This window comes from Clupea harengus, chromosome 5, assembly GCF_900700415.2.
Source record: "Clupea harengus chromosome 5, Ch_v2.0.2, whole genome shotgun sequence".
NCBI lineage: Eukaryota > Metazoa > Chordata > Actinopteri > Clupeiformes > Clupeidae > Clupea > Clupea harengus.
This window is the reverse complement of record NC_045156.1, coordinates 4,617,195-4,634,965: the sequence shown is the minus strand read 5'-3', so window position 1 is coordinate 4,634,965 and position 17,771 is coordinate 4,617,195. Positions and strand designations below refer to the sequence as shown.

The window sequence follows — 17,771 nt, the reverse complement described above, 5'->3', positions numbered from 1 at the left end:
CATTTACAGCTTACTTAAGAAGAATGCCCTTGGAGGACTCTCTGAAGCTTGTTTGTGAGTAAATGAAAACACCCATGTGACACATGCTCTGTATGACCATGGTTGCGTGTCTGTGTTGTAGGAAAGAGCTCGTGTGGGGATGACGACGTTCAGAAGTCGGATATATCATCCACGGGGCAGGGCGTCATCGATAAGGACCATCTGGGGCCGCTGCTGTTACAGGTCAGTGCGGGGTTGCTGTGGGGTCAATGTGTGACACCTGAAAGCCAAGCTCTGTGTGTTCCTGTTTCCTAAGTGACAGGCGGAATTGATGTGGCATCTGTGAAAGCAGCAAAGTAGCACCAGTGGCATCAATGGCCATGTAGAACAGTCATTCATTAATTTCCATTAGATGTGACATAAGCAGGAAATTATCCTGGGTTAAATGTCCTTTCCCTTAAGTAGTCAGCTAGCTTACTAGAGTGCTAAATGAGACAACATTTTGAATGTACTGTGGTGATTTTGAAAATGTTAAAGATGAATCGTAGTTAAGACTCAGATTATTTTCGTCACTGGTTACTTCTCCGCTTTAAATGTCTTTTATGTCTAACTCTTTATCCTGCCTTCACCCTATCCCTTCATCCCTCTCTCAGGCCCTTGACGGCTTCCTGTTTGTGGTGAACCGCGAGGGCAACATCGTGTTTGTGTCAGACAATGTGACACAGTACCTGCAGTACAAGCAGGAGGAGCTGATCAACACCAGCGTCTACCACATCCTGCACGAGGATGACCGGCAGGAGCTGCACAAGAACCTGCCCAAGGGCAACGGTGAGCATCACCACCTATAACTGACACACAGACACCAACGCACACACACACACACACACACACACACACACACACACACACACACACACACACACACACACACACACACACACACACACACACATATTTTTAAGCTTGTTGACATATTATGATACTCGTTTATAACTGACATACTTTTAAGCTTGATTTTGTTTTGACAGCATTTGTGAAGTGAACACATTGTTGTGTTGTTCATAGTGTCTGCTCCACTGCCATTCCTAATATGTCCTGCTGTTTAGGGTGTTGTAGAGGTGTTATTGCATAGCCATTAATTAGCAGATGTGTTTCCTTGTGTGTGTGTGTGTGTGTGTGTGTGTGTGTGTGTGTGTGTGTGTGTGTGTGTGTGTGTGTGTGTGTGTGTGTGTACACAGGTCCCAGCGGTCCGTCGTGGGGCCCGGGGGACGCCTCGCGGCAGAAGAGCCACACGTTTAACTGCCGCATGCTGGTGAAGTTTGGCCAGGGCTCGCATGAGGAGGGCGCAGGAGGCCAGCGCTACGAGACCATGCAGTGCTTCGCCCTCACACAGCCCCGAGCCATGATGGAAGAGGGGGAAGGTACTGCTCACCCACTGACTCGTGTGTGTGTGTGTGTGTGTGTGTCTCTATCTTATTGACTGGTATTGAGTCATGCATCTTCTCTCTTGCGTCAGTAAGAAATCTGCTTGCACACGCACATACTCACTCAGTCATTCACAGAGTCATTCATTCATTGATTGTCTGTCTGTCACATGTTTCACCTCCTCACTGTGGCATGCATTCAGTCAGGCGCGTGTGAAAGCACTCAAACTTACATGTTCACATTTTCTCTCCATTGCGGTCATGCTCATATTACATCCAGCCATTCAGTCAGCCATGCTTTTTCAGTCACGTATTTAATCACAGAGCTTCGTCCTGACCTGTCTGTCTGCTATATTAGTTTTCTGGGCATATAAAGACCATTATAGTCTCTTAGGCTTATAAAGCTGGGGCCCATGTAAATAAGGTTAAGAGTGTAGAGGAATATTTAATGGAAATGCATTGTCTCGCATTCTGTTTTTTTTAATATTTTAATAAGTCCTGTGTATGTGTGTTTTTGTGCGACAGACCTGCAGTCGTGTATGATCTGCGTTGCTCGCCGCGTCGCCGCTGTGGAGTGGACTGAGCGGTTCAGTACTCGTCATGAGCTGTCAGGTGAGCGGTTACCTTGGTAGCTTTGAGTTTAACGGCGTCATCAGCGCCAGCCATAATGATAGCAGGCAGCGCTAATGTAGCCATGGCTACAGCACCTATTAACCAGAAGGCTATGATTACTGGACCACTTAACGAAGGGATCTGAACTTGATACGAACCAGAGAACACGAGGGCACTAATAACTGACTTCCTCCCTTTTTCTTTTTCTTTGTGTGTGTGTGTGTGTGTGTGTGTGTGTGTGTGTGTGTGTGTGTGTGTGTGTGTGTGTGTGACAGGTAAACTGATAGAGATTGTGGACCAGGCTTCCCTCCACAGCACCATGCGTCCTGGCTGGGAGGACCTGGTGCGGCGCTGCATGCAGATGTTTCTCCACCGCAGCGAGGGCCAGCCCTGGTCCTACAAGCGTCATTACCAGGAGGGTAAGCCATCGGAAACGTTCACATATTTACTCTCTGACTCGCCTTGGGTTACCCAACTGTGGACACAATGTTTTGCTATTTGATAAAGTACTTAATGTTTTTTTTTTTTTTTTTTTTGTGTTTTTTTTTTTTTTTCTTCCTGGTCTTCTCTCCCTTCAGCCTTCCTCCATGGCAGGGCTGAGACGACCCCGTACCACTTCTCCCTCTCTGACGGCACACCCGTCACCGCTCAGACCAGGAGCGAACTGTGCCGTAACCATGGCACCAATGAGCAACCCACCTTCCTGTCTACACACCTGTTGCAGAGGTGAGACCCTATGACTAGTCTCTAGAGGAGTGGTTTTGCAGCAGTGTTTTTGTCTTAATCATACATCTCTCGGGACTTTTTAACAAGCTAAGTGTTCTGAGTGATATCATTTATATGTGATATTCGGGTACGATGGTGCCTCAACACATGTGTCTGATCGGTGGTCAAACTCAGAGTGGTATGTCTTCAGTGGTGGTGTTCACCACCCTTGACTTGGTTTAGCTTAGTAGATTTCATTATTGATATCCCAATTATTTCACACAGCCTCTTAATGCCACTTGTATTCACATTTTAAAAATTCTGAACTGATCCTTTTTTATTCTTTTTTGTTTTCCTGATACAGGGAGCAGAACGGGTATCGGCCCAACCAGGGAGGTGTAATGAGGCCCCAAGGCATGGGGAATGCCCACCCAAATGCCCAAATGAATATGATGCCCAATGGATCGATGGGTATGGGTCCTCACAGGGGCTATGGGATGAACGAGCAGAGGCACGTGGGACCCAGAGGTGGACCCGTGTACAGTGGGGGAAACCGTGGGAATCACATGAACCAGATGAATCAAATGAACCAGATGAATTCAATGGGTCATGGGAACCAGATGAATCCAATGAACCAGATGAACCAGATGAACTCGATGAATCAGATGAACCACATGAATTCAATGAATCAAATGAATCAGATGAATCAAATGAACCAGATGGGACAGATGAACCCCATGAGTCAGATGAATTCAGGGAGTCAGATGAATCACCACCCCGGCATGCAGCCCCCGTTCCATGGTGGCAATTATGGGATGGGCATGACGAGCCCCTTGCATGGCAGTCCTGGCATGAATACACCACAGCAGAACATAATCGGCTCCCCACGGGTCAGGGGTAGTCCCAAAATGGGTGCCAGTCCTTTCTCACCTGGAGGTAAGTCGTCTTCTTTAGCATATGCTGTGTCCAGGTCTTCTAAACAATCGATTCCCTCAGTGCTCTTCATATACCCCTTCAGTGTCCTGTTATTGTTTCGCTTGGTTCATCACTGGAAAAGAAATCAATGAAAATGAGCTATATTGTTTTCTTGTACGTATTGATGTTAAGAAAAAGGCATGGCAACAAATTCAGCCACATATATTAAGTTATTATAGCGCTTTCACCGCAGCACTTTGACGGTATCTTCCCCCCTCTCTAGGGCTGCACTCCCCTATGGGCTCAGTCAGTGGCGGCTCAGGTGGAGGCTCAGGAGGCGGCAGCTTCTCCAGCAGCTCTCTCAACGCCCTGCAGGCCATCAGCGAGGGCGTGGGCTCCTCCCTGCCCTCCACGCTGTCCTCCCCGGCCCTCAAGCCCGACTCCTCCCCCAGCGTCAACCCCAGCCAGCAGCACAGCCAGGCCCACTCTCAGAACCCCAACCAGAACCTGAGCCAGAACGGGCCTTGTAAGCCGGCTCCACACTCTGATTCCAAGAGCCCGGCTGCTGCCTTACACTGCGGCAATGCGGCTGACCAGCCGGGGCATCAGCACACTTCGCCACCAGAGGGCACCGTGAAGGCCGAAGGTCATCAGTCCTGCAAAGAGAGCGGTGGTGGTGGCGGACCAGAGCCCAACCGCAGGGTCCCCGACAACAAGAACCACAAGAAGCTCCTCCAGCTCCTCACCTCCCCAGCTGATGACCTGAGTTTGGGAGCAGCAGGAGGAGCAGGAGGAGGAGGAGGTGGTGGAGGGATGGGTGGTCCTGGAGGTCCTGGAGGTCCTGGAAGCGCTGCCCCATCTCAGTCCGGCCGAGCTTCCACACCTATGGGCATGGATGCTAAGGAGCAGGTGGGCATGACCAGCCCAACCTCGACAGGCGTCTCCTCGACGTCGTCGTCTTCCTCTGCCGGCAACATGCAGTGTCCCCACCAGGGCTCCGGGGGCGTCTCGTCTACGGGGGGGCTGGGCGGTCTGGGCCACCACTCGACCCACTCCCTGCAGGAGAAGCACCGGATCCTCCACAAGCTGCTGCAGAACGGGAACACCCCGGATGAGGTGGCCCGCATCACCGCCGAGGCCACGGGCAAAGTCCCCCTGGGCCAGGAGGCGGCGGCGGCGGCAGCAGCAGCAGCGGCGGCAGCCGAGGCCCAAAGAGGAGGAGGGGCGTCCGCAGGGGGGGAGGTGAAGCAGGAGCAGCACAGCCCCAAGAAGGAGAAGACTCACGCGCTCCTCCACTACCTCCTCAACAAAGACGACTCCAAAGATCCGCTGGGGGCCACAGACAGCAAGCCCAAACTCGAGGAGCTGGAGGGTGGGGGAGGTTCAGGCCCAGGAGCTGGGATCTCCTCCACCAACACCACTGGCATGGAGGGCAAAGTCAAGGTGGAGCAACCAGATGAGGTAAACAAAAACAAAAAAAACAATAAGCCCCTTTTTCTTTACTTGTAAATTGTTTGATTTAATCTAGATTACATTCAGGGATGTATTACAGTGTTTTTAGCCACAGATCTGAATTCCTGTTGTTAGATTAAACATTACATTTGTTTTATTGACTGATTTGATTTGTTAAGAATCGATTTACCAATGCATTTTTATTCTCGTCTCTCTTAGCTGGACAGCCTGGAGTCTATCCTTGGAGGCTTCCGCAACTCTGCTGGAGGGATGTTCAGGGATCATGGCAACGCAGGAGGAGCAGAGGGAACCAACAAGCAGGGCAACGGACCTAACAACAGTGCCCATGGTAACCACCGAGTAGATGTAAACACCCACGGTCCAGTTACTAGAACTGGAACTCTCAGCCTATAAGAGTTTTATTGCTAAGCCACACTATGGCCTAAATAGTCTCTGATTGGAGTGGTGCTTGTGAAGTTAGTAAAACTAGTCCTTAGCCTGCCTATTTTTCCCTTAACAGATTTATGCCCTTGTGTGTTAATCACTTTTAAGAAATTATGCTGTGACTTCTGGTTCTATGTAGTGTATAAGATGTTCGGTCATAGATGCGCAGGAGTATTGGGTCTTCTAAAAAAATCTCCCTCTGTATGTGTGTGTCTTCCAGACAGGGACCGTGTGTGTGGGGTCCCAGGGCAGCGGACGCCCTTCCAGAGGGCGATGTCTGTGGACAGCAAGCCCCCAGTTGGCATTGGGGGAACAGGCCGCAGGAGCGCCCCCTGTCCTGGCCTGATCAAACAGGAGAGTGCAGACAGTGCACTGAGCATGGGTGAGTCCCCCTGCTGGACACTGATGTCACCTGCAGCCGTATGTCTGCATCTTCTATATAATGAGGCAGAGGGAGAAAATGCCTGATATCACACATCTTAAATGTTACGAAAAGTAATGTCATTGTCCATTTTTTATGAGTCTTGCTGATCAGATCCTTAGTTAACTATGACATATTTGATTATCTTTCTACAGTTGTGGTCTCAAAAACTAGTCTGAACCTATTGTATTATTGTTGGTACATAAAACTGAGTGCTGTCCTTGAGACCTCCTTTCTGTGTCTCTTTTAGGTGGCATGAACAGGGGCATGGGAATGCCCCAGCAGCCGCCCAACATGATGGGCCCAGGTGACTGGGGCATGTCTAGGTCAAGTGCCAGTCCCATCGGCCCAGCTGGGCACCCAGGCATGGGGCACAACCCTAAAGGGATGATGGGAGGACCCATGGTGAACAGGTCCAACAGCCTACCAGCCACCCGCTCCATGCTACAGCAGCAGCTCATGGATATGGGTAAAGAGGGGGGTTCTTGGGACTCTGGGGACATGATGAGGCAATGATACACATTAAATGCAATATCATGTTTTTGGATATGAATTTGATTTGGCGAGGGTTGACATAAAGGTGCCATGTATTTTGTGATGTTGTTTAGTCATCATGCAGATATATGTCCCTTCTAAATGACTGTGTATTTGTGTTCTTGCGCAGGTCCCAGTGATGTACACATGGGTATGAATGCCTACAGAGGACAGGGCCCTCCTACCCAGTCGCCCTCCTGGCCTGACAGAGGCATGGGGATGGACGGACCACAGAGTAATCACAGCAGGTAAGCCTCACCAATCACCTCTGCCAGCTCCAGGGCCTTATCATGTGTGCCTGGTGCTTTAGATGTGCGATGCTTACAGAAACATCTTAAAACCATACTAGATTATTTATTCGGGGTACTACTGTCAGACGTTTTGGTAAAGTGTCCATCCCTGTGTCACGTATAGGCAACAGTTTCGTAATCCTCTGGATGAGCTGCTAGTGCCCCCGTCCACCAGCGAGGGCCAGAGCGACGAGCGAGCTCTACTGGACCAGCTGGACTCGCTGCTTAACAACGCTGACGTCATCGCACTCGAGGAGATCGACCGCGCACTAGGCATCCCTGACCTGGTCAGCCAGGTAGGAGAACATGGAACACTCACTGTGGCAACGTCCTCTATTCAGAGATCTTCTTGACTTCTCAATTTACCTTCCCATGGCAGCTTTCAGGGAGCGCTTTGGTATTATTTTTGGTTTGGTAGTATTTTTCATTCTTATTCATCATCAACTCTTATATCTTATATTTTAGAGCCCAACAATAACAGTAGGTTTAGTCTGTAGGCCAGGAAGGCCCTCAAAAGAACCTCTCCCCCATTAAAACAATGGTAGAGCTACATGATGTAACTCCTCTCCCCTTTCCGTCACAGGGCACAGAGCGGCAGCAGCAGCGGCAGCAGCTGCAGCAACAGCTGCAGCAGCAGCGGCGGCAGGCCCATCCCTCCGAGCCCTTCTCAGGCCCAGACCCCCCTATGGGGATGGACGCCAAGCCCATTTACAGCCAGGGCTACCCAGGACCTCCGTCCGCTATGGGGGGCATGCAGGGTGGCTACGGGCCTGGCGGCGGCGGCGGTGGCAGTGGTCCCATACCGGGTCAGTCTGGTGCGGGCTTCAACCCCATGATGAACCAGGTCGGCCAGCAGGGCGGGTTCCCCGGGATGGGCCCTATGGGAGCCATGGCAGGTCACCCGCGGGCCGGCATGATGCACCCCCGCATGATGAGCGCCACCAAGCCCCTCCGCATGCAGCTGCAGCAGAGGCTACAAGGAGTGCAGGTATGGCAGCCTTAGCACACAGGGTCACATAGAAATACATGTACACACACACACACACACACACACACACACACACATACACACTACAGTTCTACTGACATTCACACAGTCACACAGGCTAAAAGGGTTGATGCGGTGCTTAAAAACATCTCTGCCCGTCTGGAGGAGATCTCTGAGATGCTGACATTGTCCCCTCCTATCCTATCTGCTCCAGTTCATGAACCAGAGCAGACAGGCCATGGCCATGAAGATGGAAGGCCCTGGAGCCAACCCAGCGCTGAGGCCCGGCATGCAGCCCGGCATGCAGCCAGGAATGCAGCCAGGAATGAGCGCACAGGTACGAAAGACACAGCCTGTAACACGCTCACGTGCCCTTTACCAATTCATGACTGATTTAGACACCGTGGCAAAATAACTCTGAAGACATCTTAAGGAATGGGTCTAATGAATAAAGCTAGGCTTGTGCGCCTTTGTTTTCAACACACCAAATTCTCAGCAAGTTATCTCCACACTGTGAGCTCTGTGAACCCTGTGACTTAAGCACGTTGCTGAGGCTGTTGTCGGCAATGTCACTAGTGTCACTAGGATTCCTCTGAATGTTTTAAATCACAGCCTGACCTTATTGTGAAATGACTTAAACATTCTGTGAAGTAATTGGAAACCTATTTTTCCTCTTTCTCTCTCTCTCTTTCTCTCTCTCTGTCTCTTTCTCTCTCTCTCTCTGTCTCTTTTTCTCTCTCTCTGTCTCTTTCTCTCTCTCTCTCTGTGTCTTTCTCTCTTTCTCTCTCTTTCTCTCTCTTTCTCTTTCTCTCTCTTTCTCTTTCTCTCTCTCTCTCTCTCTCTCTCTCTCTCTCCCATTAGCCTGGCTTCCTGAACGCTCAGATGTTGGCCCAGCGTAATCGGGAGATGGTCACTCTCCAGATGCGCAGGCAGAGGATGCTGATGCTCATGCAACAGCAGCAACAGCAGCAGCAGCAGCAGCAGCAGGGAGGACCGGCCGCAGGCTTCAGCCCCCCGCCCAACGTTACCGCACCTGCCGGCATGGACAACCCCATGGCCGGGCCTCCCATGAGCCAACCAGGCCAGCAGCCCTTCCCCTACGGAGGGAACTATGGTGAGGACCTGGGTGTAGATTCTTCCCTCATGCATTCTCATGTCTCTCTTGTCCTGTCAGAGACTATTCTCTTATTCTCCTCATACACTGTTAAGGGTGCCTCAGATTTCGTTTGTGGGCCCACACAGCCCTTAAAGGTTCTTTTAATGAACTTTGAAAAGAAACCGATGGAGAACCTTGTGGTGCCTTGCAGTGCAGGACATGTCAGCGATCTTTCAAGGAGTGGACCTGGATGCACTTTTCTTTCTTCCATTTCACTTGCACTCTCTCCATCCTTACTCCACCTCATCCTTACTCCATCTCATCCTTACTCCATCTCTTACTTTCTGTCTCTCCTTCCCTCCTCCATGTATTATTTCTGTCTCTGTCGCACTCTTCATCTGTCTTTACAGCGTTTAGTTCATTGCTTGTTTCTTCCTTCGACTGAAACAGTGTTTGTCTGTACTCTGTGTGTAGGTATGAGCCAGCAGGGCGATCCCTCATTTGTGGGGACTGGTGGCAGCCCTACGAACAGTATGATGTCAGCACGTATGGCCGGACCTCAGAATCCCATGATGCAACAGCACCCACAAGGCGGTCCCATGTACCAGTCAGCTGACATGAAGGGCTGGGGACAGGGAGGCATGCCCATGAACAAGTATGTCAAAATCAGCAACCTTTGCATTTGTGTGTGTGCATATATTTGTTAATGAATTAATTTAATTAATTTTGTGGGTTTCAGTGATGTGACCATAACTTTGAAAAGAATCGAAATTGATAAAGCAACAATGAGTGACTGTTCTCTACTCTGGTTTTAGCTCATACCCTCAACAGCAGCAGTTCCAGCAGACCGACACCGGGGGGCAGTATGGAGGCATGATGATGAATGGAGCCATGCAGGGCCAGGCCACCGGTGCAGGCGGCCCGCCGCAGATGGGCCAAATGCAGGGGCAGATGCCAGGGCAGATGCCAGGGCAGATGCCAGGGCAGATGGGGATGAGCTCGATGGGCATGGGCCGTATGCCAATGGGCCCTGAGCAGGTAGGAAGAGACAAAGTGTGTGTGTCAGAGTGTGTGTTTATGCATTTGTTTATATTGGGGAATGTGTGTGTGCGTGTGTTTGTGTATCTGCATACAAAGTGTGTTTCTGCCCCAGATTGATATACGTCTAGTTTTAGATATGTCCTATTGCTCTCTGTTCAATGGCCCATCTCATTTGTCCTTTACAGAAATACTGCTGAAGTTGTGATGGCCACCAACAGGGCATCCCACCCCCGCCCCATGCCAGGCCTGTGGAGAGTGCAGTGCCCATCCCTCATAAGGGCCTGTTGCCTCCAAGCGTCCAAGCTCTGGGTCTGTTTCATGACCAGCGGTTGCAAGGGAAGCATTTGCAATCCTTTCTTTCACAGTTCTATGTGAGAAACAGTACCATGAACACACACACACACCTGTGTGCATTTGCTTCACTCATGGGAAGCAGTGTTACCCCATTCGGAAGACTGCTGGAGTGCGATGCACCACAAAGCTGACGGATTGGCATGCAGTATTCGGCAAACTGACAGTGGGGTGGTGGTCAACCTTCACTCTGGACGTGTCCTTGGGTCATGGGTCATGGGTCATGGTACAACTGGCTGTGGTTGCACTTTATCGGACATTTACCGCCAGGCTGGTTTGTAAAAGAATTGTTGCAATATTTCTTAGTCCTTGTTTTCTTTCCTAGCCTTACAGGAGGATTTGGTGTGTAGTGCCAGGTTTTTAGGACATTCAGCTCTCTCTCTCTCTCCTCTCTCTCTCTCTCTCTCTCTCTCCCTCTTTCACTATCTCTCTCTCTCTCTCTGTCGAGCCTCATCTTAAATTAACCATTGGGATCTGTAAGCACAGGTTATTCAATATTATGCAGATGCAAGCAATAAAAATCCTGTCTTAGAATGAAACTGTAAGCAAAGCATCATGGACTCAAGGCAGAAAGGTACTGCAGTATTATACATCCAATGTTTGTCATATCTCTCCTCCTAAGTTACAAGCAAGCTACAAATGTATCATACACAATGTTATTTTTTTTTCTTTCATTTTTGCACAGATAATAGGGCTTTGTAAACCCCCCCTCTGTTAATCTTAGGTCAATGCTGTTTTGGGGTTTTGGATTTATTTTCATTCTTACTTGGCGGAGAGAGAGTGGGATGGATTCAAATGCTGTCTTTTCCCAGTATATCCTCATTTTCAGTGTGGTCACAGCCATGTTTTTTTTTTTTTTTTTTTTTTTTTCTCCTTTTAGAAAAGGCACTTTTCTTTTATGTACATTTAAGTGTGTCCTCTCTTCTTAGGCTGATGATGGCTATATGATGAGCTAGTGCTGAGGACATTTTTTAAGGTGGGGACGTAATAGAGGCCAATATCCCACTATATGAACGCTTCGTAGCAAACATGTGTGGGTGTGTATACAAGTTTGGGTGTTGGTGTGTCTACATAACTCTATGCCTGTGCGTGCGTGCGTGCGTGCGTGCGTGCGTGTGCGTGCGTGTGTGTGTGTGTGTGTGTGTGGGTGTACATGGTGCTGCAGGTTTGTATAGCCTTTGGGGCAATACCCAAGCTTTGAGTTCTTTGCCTGTTTTCATGGCTCGTGACTCTAATAAACTTTGTACCTGTCTGGGGAAGTAATCCCCCCCCCCCTCCTTCTTCCTAGTCCTCACAGGAACACCACAGTGCTAGAGACGGACACGAGGCTGGACGCACAGTCTTTGTCCGTCTGTCTGTCTGTCGTCTACAGTTCAGAGCCACTTATTTGTTTGGGGGTTCCTCAACTGGGAAGTTTGTTTGTTTGTTTGTTTGTTTTTCCTTCAGTTACTGTACCAGTATGGAAGACTACCCGTATAAGCTGAAACAATATGAGATTCTCTCTTTCTCTCACACTCACCCTCATCCTCATCATTCTAATTAGTTCTTACTGATGATGAAATATAGCTATATACTATTTTTTATTTTTTTTAATTTTTGGCTGATGAGTCTTTGTAAGAATCTACCTGCAAGAAAACCATGCGCAATCCAAAGATATTTTTTCAGTGCTTTGAAAATGTTTGACATTGACTGTAATTTGTATCTAGGTGCTTGTGTGCGCACGAGTGTTAGGGTACATATCTGATGAATATATTGCTTTCATTTTATGATTTTGTACCATTTATGGTTTGCATATTCTTGTAACTGTGTGGCCAGTGGCTCAACTATGAGCAGAGTGTGGTTGCAATGGGACATCTTACAAAGGTTTTTACCATTTTAAAAGCTCAGTTGAGTGTGAGGAGAACAGAATGGGAGGGGGGGACTCTTAAAACATATCAGTTATTTACTCAGATCTTTTGTGGTTTTCTTCTTTCAGGAAACATTTTTTTTTTGTCTATCTTAATGGCTTGAATGACTATGATGAAGTATATTTTACAATGAGGAATCCGGATCCCACACACACACACTTTCTCTACAGTTTTTACCGTCATTCTGGAAAGAAGGTGTTCTTTAACTTAAGTAGAACAATGAGAAAATATGCCGTCATTTTACATGACCTGAATTACAATGCCCTTTTTTTCTGTCTCTTGATGTTCATATTGATGTAAATACAAATTTCTATTTAAGCGTGGTTAGTAGAGTGTCTCTCTTTGCACTGTTCCATCTACACAAACACAACACCAACCACCCTTCTACGGCCACAGAGAACAGAGCCATATAGTATCCATGTAATATTCATCCACGTAGTAAGGCGCTTGTGCCTTAGAAACAGTTGGAGCTGGACGCATGACCGAAATGCATTGGGACAAATGGGACAAATGCGAAGACTATCCGAACTGATTAAATTAATCAGATGCCCACACCTTGCTCAGTGCTGGTTGGTTTGTCATATTTGTGCAGTTAATAACTAGAGGGGATGTGTCTATGGCACAACCATGAGAGGAACACATGATTTAAGAATACAGTTCAATATTTACCCTACAAGGAAGAGTTCATCGCTGAGTATTTGTTTGTCATATTCACACAACTGCAGACACCAATCTACTTCATCAGACTTGTAAATTATCAATACTCTTGTCTTGTGTTTATAGACTGTATGACTAGAGTGTTTTCGAACAATGACCGCTAAGATTCATGTGCTTTTTACCACTAGAGGGAGCTGTCGTATCTATAAATCAATAAGTAAATGATGTAGCCTTGAACTTTGAGACATACGTAGAACCCAAGATTTAATTATCATGTTTTGGGTTACACATAATGTTTACTGTGCAATACACTATATTTTGTGAGCTGTGTATAGAAAATGCACACACAATAATCTACATCAGGGTCTGAAATTGACAGTATATTCTGGGAAATTCCACTAGAGGGACCCATAAGAGAAGATTAACAACATTAGGAGGAGCTGGTCTATTAACATTAATTGACGAAAGTTATAGAATTCATAATGTTTTAAACTGTTGGATTTATGGTAATCAGCTAATATTTTAATTCAACATTTGTTAGTGACAATTTTCGGCATCCCAAAGACTGGCGGCTTTACTGCTTTATATAGGCTTTGGGTAAGGTAGGCTAGTGAAAGAATTAAGAAGTGATTCTGCATTAAGCATTGTTATTGTCGCTATAGACACTAGGCCTGCAAACTACAACTAAAACCTCAACAACAGCATATGTTATTGTTGTTGTTTTTATAAAAACGGTACCTGCTCAAAGTAGGCTATTGCTAACCCTGTGTTATCACGTTTATGCTCTAGGTTAAACATCAATTAAATTATCTTTACAACAAATTATTCACAAATGCTTTGGGAAGTTAATGCCTATTTTGATTAAAGTTGAAAGTATATGCCCGTTATAACGGTGACAAATGTTTGAAACGGTGCGATTGTACAAATAGTCTGCCAACAGAAAATTGGTCATAAAGTCCTTTATTTTCGTTTCCATCGAAAAAGACAGACCCTATTTAGAATGAAGTAAACAACGTGGGCTTGTATTTGGAGGCAAGCCGGTGGCTCTTAATATAAATGGAGGAAAAAGTTTTTTATTTAACACAAGGTTGTAGTATGCAGGACTGCTACAGAGAGAGAGGGAGAGAGAGAGAGACTCTCTTGGCTGCGTTCCCGGCCCATCTGCAGCCTGGCTCGCGGATTACTGTTTGTTAATGTTTCAATCAGCTGTGTGCCGAGGAATGTGCAGCTATTTAACCTGAACTTCCCCAGGTGTGCCGCGGCGCCGCTCAGTCTGGGCCCCGGCGCCCTTCCCTGCCCTTGGCACAAAGCTATCACACAAACACAATCACACACTAGCCGTGCCTCACTGTGCGAGGGCTGCAGCTGCGAGAACCGCACCGCAGGGAAACGGGGAAAACATTGCACTAGGGAGAGAGAATAAATCTTACAACAGACTGCATTTACTTACGCCGGGTTAACTATTGCGCTGCCGGGGGTAAAACACAGCTTGCCTATATGATGATTCCTAAAGGCGCTACCGTTATAGATTATGTTTTATGGCTAGCATTAGTTTATTCATGTGGCTTAATTATTTTTGCATTCACCCATTACCGAAATTAAATATCCATAGCCACATTTCCACCTTTAATAGATCCACATTCACACCCAAACATTGCCTTGGCCTGTTGATTTTGATGATCTCTGGCTCGCCTCATGGCCTATTCTGCAGTGGAACATCCTGTGTTGGCCAATAGCATTATGTGTGATTTGTTGACTGAAAGTCGGATGGATTGTATTTGGTCAGTTCAAAGATGCATTGTGTTTGGTCAGTGAATACATATAATCAAGTATATATTTTAGGAAGAGGATGCCCATACTTATTTTGAAGTATTCTCCATGTAATGACGTTGTTTACCATATGTGCACGTACTCACATTGAGCCCTTGACATTAGTGCACACTGATAGCCTACATGACAAATAATACCAGTCAGTCAAGGAGTCACAATAATTTTGTTTTAATAAAAACACATTTTAGGTACATTGTAGAAAACACAATATGACGTTCACATTTTATGTCATTGTAATATACAATACATAATTTCGCTCAGTAATCTGAGAAATTGACCTCTTCAACAAAATAACGTAGGCCTACTAATAATTTTTACGTTTATAAGCTAAAACGAGTAACTACTGTGGGAGGCCCAATAGAAGGAGGAGAGCTGGGAGACAGACGTACTGAGTGCCATGGATCCCACGGCTGTACACAGCAATCTAATGATTTGTTCCCTGTAGGCTACTCAGGCTTCTGTAGATACTCGGGCCGCATCAACTTGGTCCTCTAGTCGTTCCTGGGTCACAGGCAATACAGTTCTTACTCTAACGCGGGAATCTGTGGATTTCCCTACTCAGTTCAAGGTCGATCGAAGTGATCAAGCATCATCACTCTATGCATCCTTGTTCGGTCTTCTCAAAGCTTTTGCTGCTGGGTGTTGGAATGGTCGCTTCGACTTTTAACGGCACATGATTCTGTCATCCGAGCATCCATTCTGCAAAATAATTAAAAAAGAAACACAGGTCAGTGTCAAGTCACATAACATACCATGCTGAAGGCTACTATTTCAGATAGCATGACAACAATAGTCAAAGTCGTTACATAGCAAAGCATCAACTGCATTTAACAAGATGCTCGAGGGTCGTCAGGCATTCTAGATTATAGGCAAACATTCACCTCAACAGAGATGCTGGCAAGTTCAGCATTGAGGGTGGTCAGGGGAGTGCGTGGCATGTTGCTCCCCGCCTGGCGAGTCTTGCCCGGCTCGTCCAGTTCGATCTGCAGGTCCCAGATGTAGTCAATGACGTGCTGGAGGATCTCCACCTTGCTGGCCTTCTTATTAGGAGGCAGCGTCGGTACGAGTTCCTTAAGCTTGCTGTAGCAGTTGTTCATGTCTTGCAGAAAGGCAGACATCTGCTCGTCCAACAGCGGAATCTTGCATTTGGTTATGGTGAGGCTTTGATCAGACAGGCAACGGACAACGTCCTCGCTGTTGTTCAACGCGCAGGTAGGTCCGACAACTTTCATTTTGGCTGTAGTAGTTTTGGTGATGACCAAGTTCAGAGATGGTTGTTCAACCAGCACGGTCGCAGGTTTTAGTCCGTAAGGATAGTGTCCAAATACGCTGTATTGACAGCTCTGTACAGGACTACCATGCGCACACTCAGAATATATTCAGCACCGGGGCATTGGGGCGTGGCCAAACAACTCGTGTTTGCACTTTCTAACCAATGGGTGACTGCATTGCCTGCGGAGGACCAGCCTGTAGTCGCGCTCTCCACCAATGGGTGAAAGGAACGGGTTATCGAATTTATAATCTGTAGGGGGATGGTGTTACAAATGGAAACAAATGTGTGTCTTACTGGTGATGTGTGGAAATCCAGCTGTCCGTAGCTTGGGGACTCTGCAGGTGTAGAGGGTGCCCGGGGGTCGGGGGTGGGAGGTCCGCTAATAAGGATGAATAGGCTGCAATTATTGCCTTTGAAAGTAGGCTATCCTGCACTACTACCATGCAATGTAAGACATTTAGTTCTGAGAAGTACTCTGCATTTGTTGATCAGTTGTTCCCTCGATATATGCCCACTTTCTCTTCAAGGCACAAATGTTTGTGTTCATCTCTAATTTATCCAAGGGATGTTTGGTTTAACCCTATTATTTGTTCTTACTTCATATGTTTAAAACCGTAATAGTAAGTATTGCATATTTTGAAATAGACAGATATTTATTTAGCTAGATATATTCAAACTGGCCATGATTTAAACAGTAACGTCATTAATATAAATGTCTTAAGCGCAACAGTTATAAATGTACAAGAACGTAAATATTGTTTGAGAGTAATAACAATTCACATTTTGTTCTGGCTGACTTTCTTAAAGTGAAATAGGCAAGCTTTCTTTCTGTTGCTTTAACTACTTTTTTTCTGTCGGTAAAAAGGGAGTCCCTGTGGTCTCACGAAATTCTTTCACATGGTCTCCGTGTGTGTGTTTCGCCTTGAGTGCACACACGCTGATATTGCATAGCGCTGCTCTGAATCTTCCCCAGATTGTCCAAACAAACCAGAGCAGACTGTCAGGCGCCAGCCCCGTGACGTCACCCATTCATCCCAGCCCTGACGCCTGTCAGCCTGGCGCCGCGCGGGCGGTCCCCATAGCAACTACAAACAACAGGCTCGCCTCCCCCCGCTCACCTGCACAGCGCAGACCCTGAGAACAAACCGACCGTCGTGATCATTATTCATTTATCACTTTACTCCCTCTGATGAGATTACCGAGCCGCGCACCTGCAAACGGCCATTGTCGCCACTTTGCCTGAGCAGATTCTTTTCATAGAGGGGGGGAAAAGACAGTTTCCCTCCGGAAAGACGGGAGTGGATGTAGACTTAATTTGCAAATGCCAATTCCTCCGAAACTTTTTTCCCCCTCCCTGCGTTCCAGAGGTTCTAAGGACTTACATTCCGTTACACTGTAGCCTATATATTTTTGGGCAGTATTTTAAATGATAAAAAAATAAAATGGCAAAAAAGTAGTAGCCTAGTAATTTTTTTTACAGTCTTTGCAAATTATTTGTATTTTATTTTATTTTATCCAATTACAAAAAAGACCATTATCATGTAATTTGTCGTTGTAACTATTATCAACAACTATTTATAACATGCACTACATAATTCTGCAGTAATTCTGCAGTGTCCTGAATTCTGAAATGCACACACACAAACAATATATTTTTGCATGCACAATGCATCAGTGTAAACTGTGGGATACTCCAAAAAGCAGGATAGCCCATTGCATTGGCAGCCAGTGGAGCTTAGCAGTGCTGCTGCAGGCGGCTAGCGTCCAGCAGGGTCGCAGCTGACAGAGTTTAGGGAGGGCAGGGGAGGCGGCAGAGGGGTCGGGGGGCAGAACAATGGAGGCAAGGCTTGTG

General features: G+C 47.0%; 2 protein-coding genes across 4 annotated transcripts in view; one reads left to right on the top strand and one right to left on the bottom strand.

Annotated features, from left to right (window-relative positions):
* ncoa3 (nuclear receptor coactivator 3) overlaps positions 1 to 12,482 on the top strand; it is a 38,303-nt gene extending 25,821 nt beyond the window's left edge. For all 3 annotated transcript variants that reach the window (XM_012841198.3, XM_031567395.2, XM_031567396.2), the window contains 19 exons: positions 122 to 222; positions 633 to 807; positions 1,218 to 1,400; positions 1,929 to 2,015; positions 2,291 to 2,434; positions 2,594 to 2,741; positions 3,085 to 3,656; positions 3,919 to 5,096; positions 5,307 to 5,436; positions 5,752 to 5,913; positions 6,203 to 6,421; positions 6,617 to 6,734; positions 6,901 to 7,072; positions 7,360 to 7,764; positions 7,979 to 8,101; positions 8,626 to 8,878; positions 9,335 to 9,515; positions 9,676 to 9,898; positions 10,087 to 12,482. In XM_012841198.3, the coding sequence (XP_012696652.2) occupies positions 122 to 222; positions 633 to 807; positions 1,218 to 1,400; positions 1,929 to 2,015; positions 2,291 to 2,434; positions 2,594 to 2,741; positions 3,085 to 3,656; positions 3,919 to 5,096; positions 5,307 to 5,436; positions 5,752 to 5,913; positions 6,203 to 6,421; positions 6,617 to 6,734; positions 6,901 to 7,072; positions 7,360 to 7,764; positions 7,979 to 8,101; positions 8,626 to 8,878; positions 9,335 to 9,515; positions 9,676 to 9,898; positions 10,087 to 10,098 (4,586 nt within the window). In that variant the 3' untranslated portion in view covers positions 10,099 to 12,482. The remainder of the gene's footprint in view (positions 1 to 121; positions 223 to 632; positions 808 to 1,217; positions 1,401 to 1,928; positions 2,016 to 2,290; positions 2,435 to 2,593; positions 2,742 to 3,084; positions 3,657 to 3,918; positions 5,097 to 5,306; positions 5,437 to 5,751; positions 5,914 to 6,202; positions 6,422 to 6,616; positions 6,735 to 6,900; positions 7,073 to 7,359; positions 7,765 to 7,978; positions 8,102 to 8,625; positions 8,879 to 9,334; positions 9,516 to 9,675; positions 9,899 to 10,086) is intronic.
* A 2,316-nt stretch (positions 12,483 to 14,798) lies between these two features.
* Positions 14,799 to 16,005, bottom strand: LOC105912259 (DNA-binding protein inhibitor ID-1-like). The gene is made up of 2 exons (XM_012841199.2): positions 15,528 to 16,005; positions 14,799 to 15,345 (listed from the first exon to the last, which is right to left on the bottom strand). The coding sequence occupies exons 1-2, from the start codon at positions 15,876 to 15,878 to the stop codon at positions 15,310 to 15,312; spliced, it is 387 nt and encodes a 128-aa protein (XP_012696653.1). The 5' UTR covers positions 15,879 to 16,005; the 3' UTR covers positions 14,799 to 15,309.
* Positions 16,006 to 17,771: the final 1,766 nt, after the last annotated feature.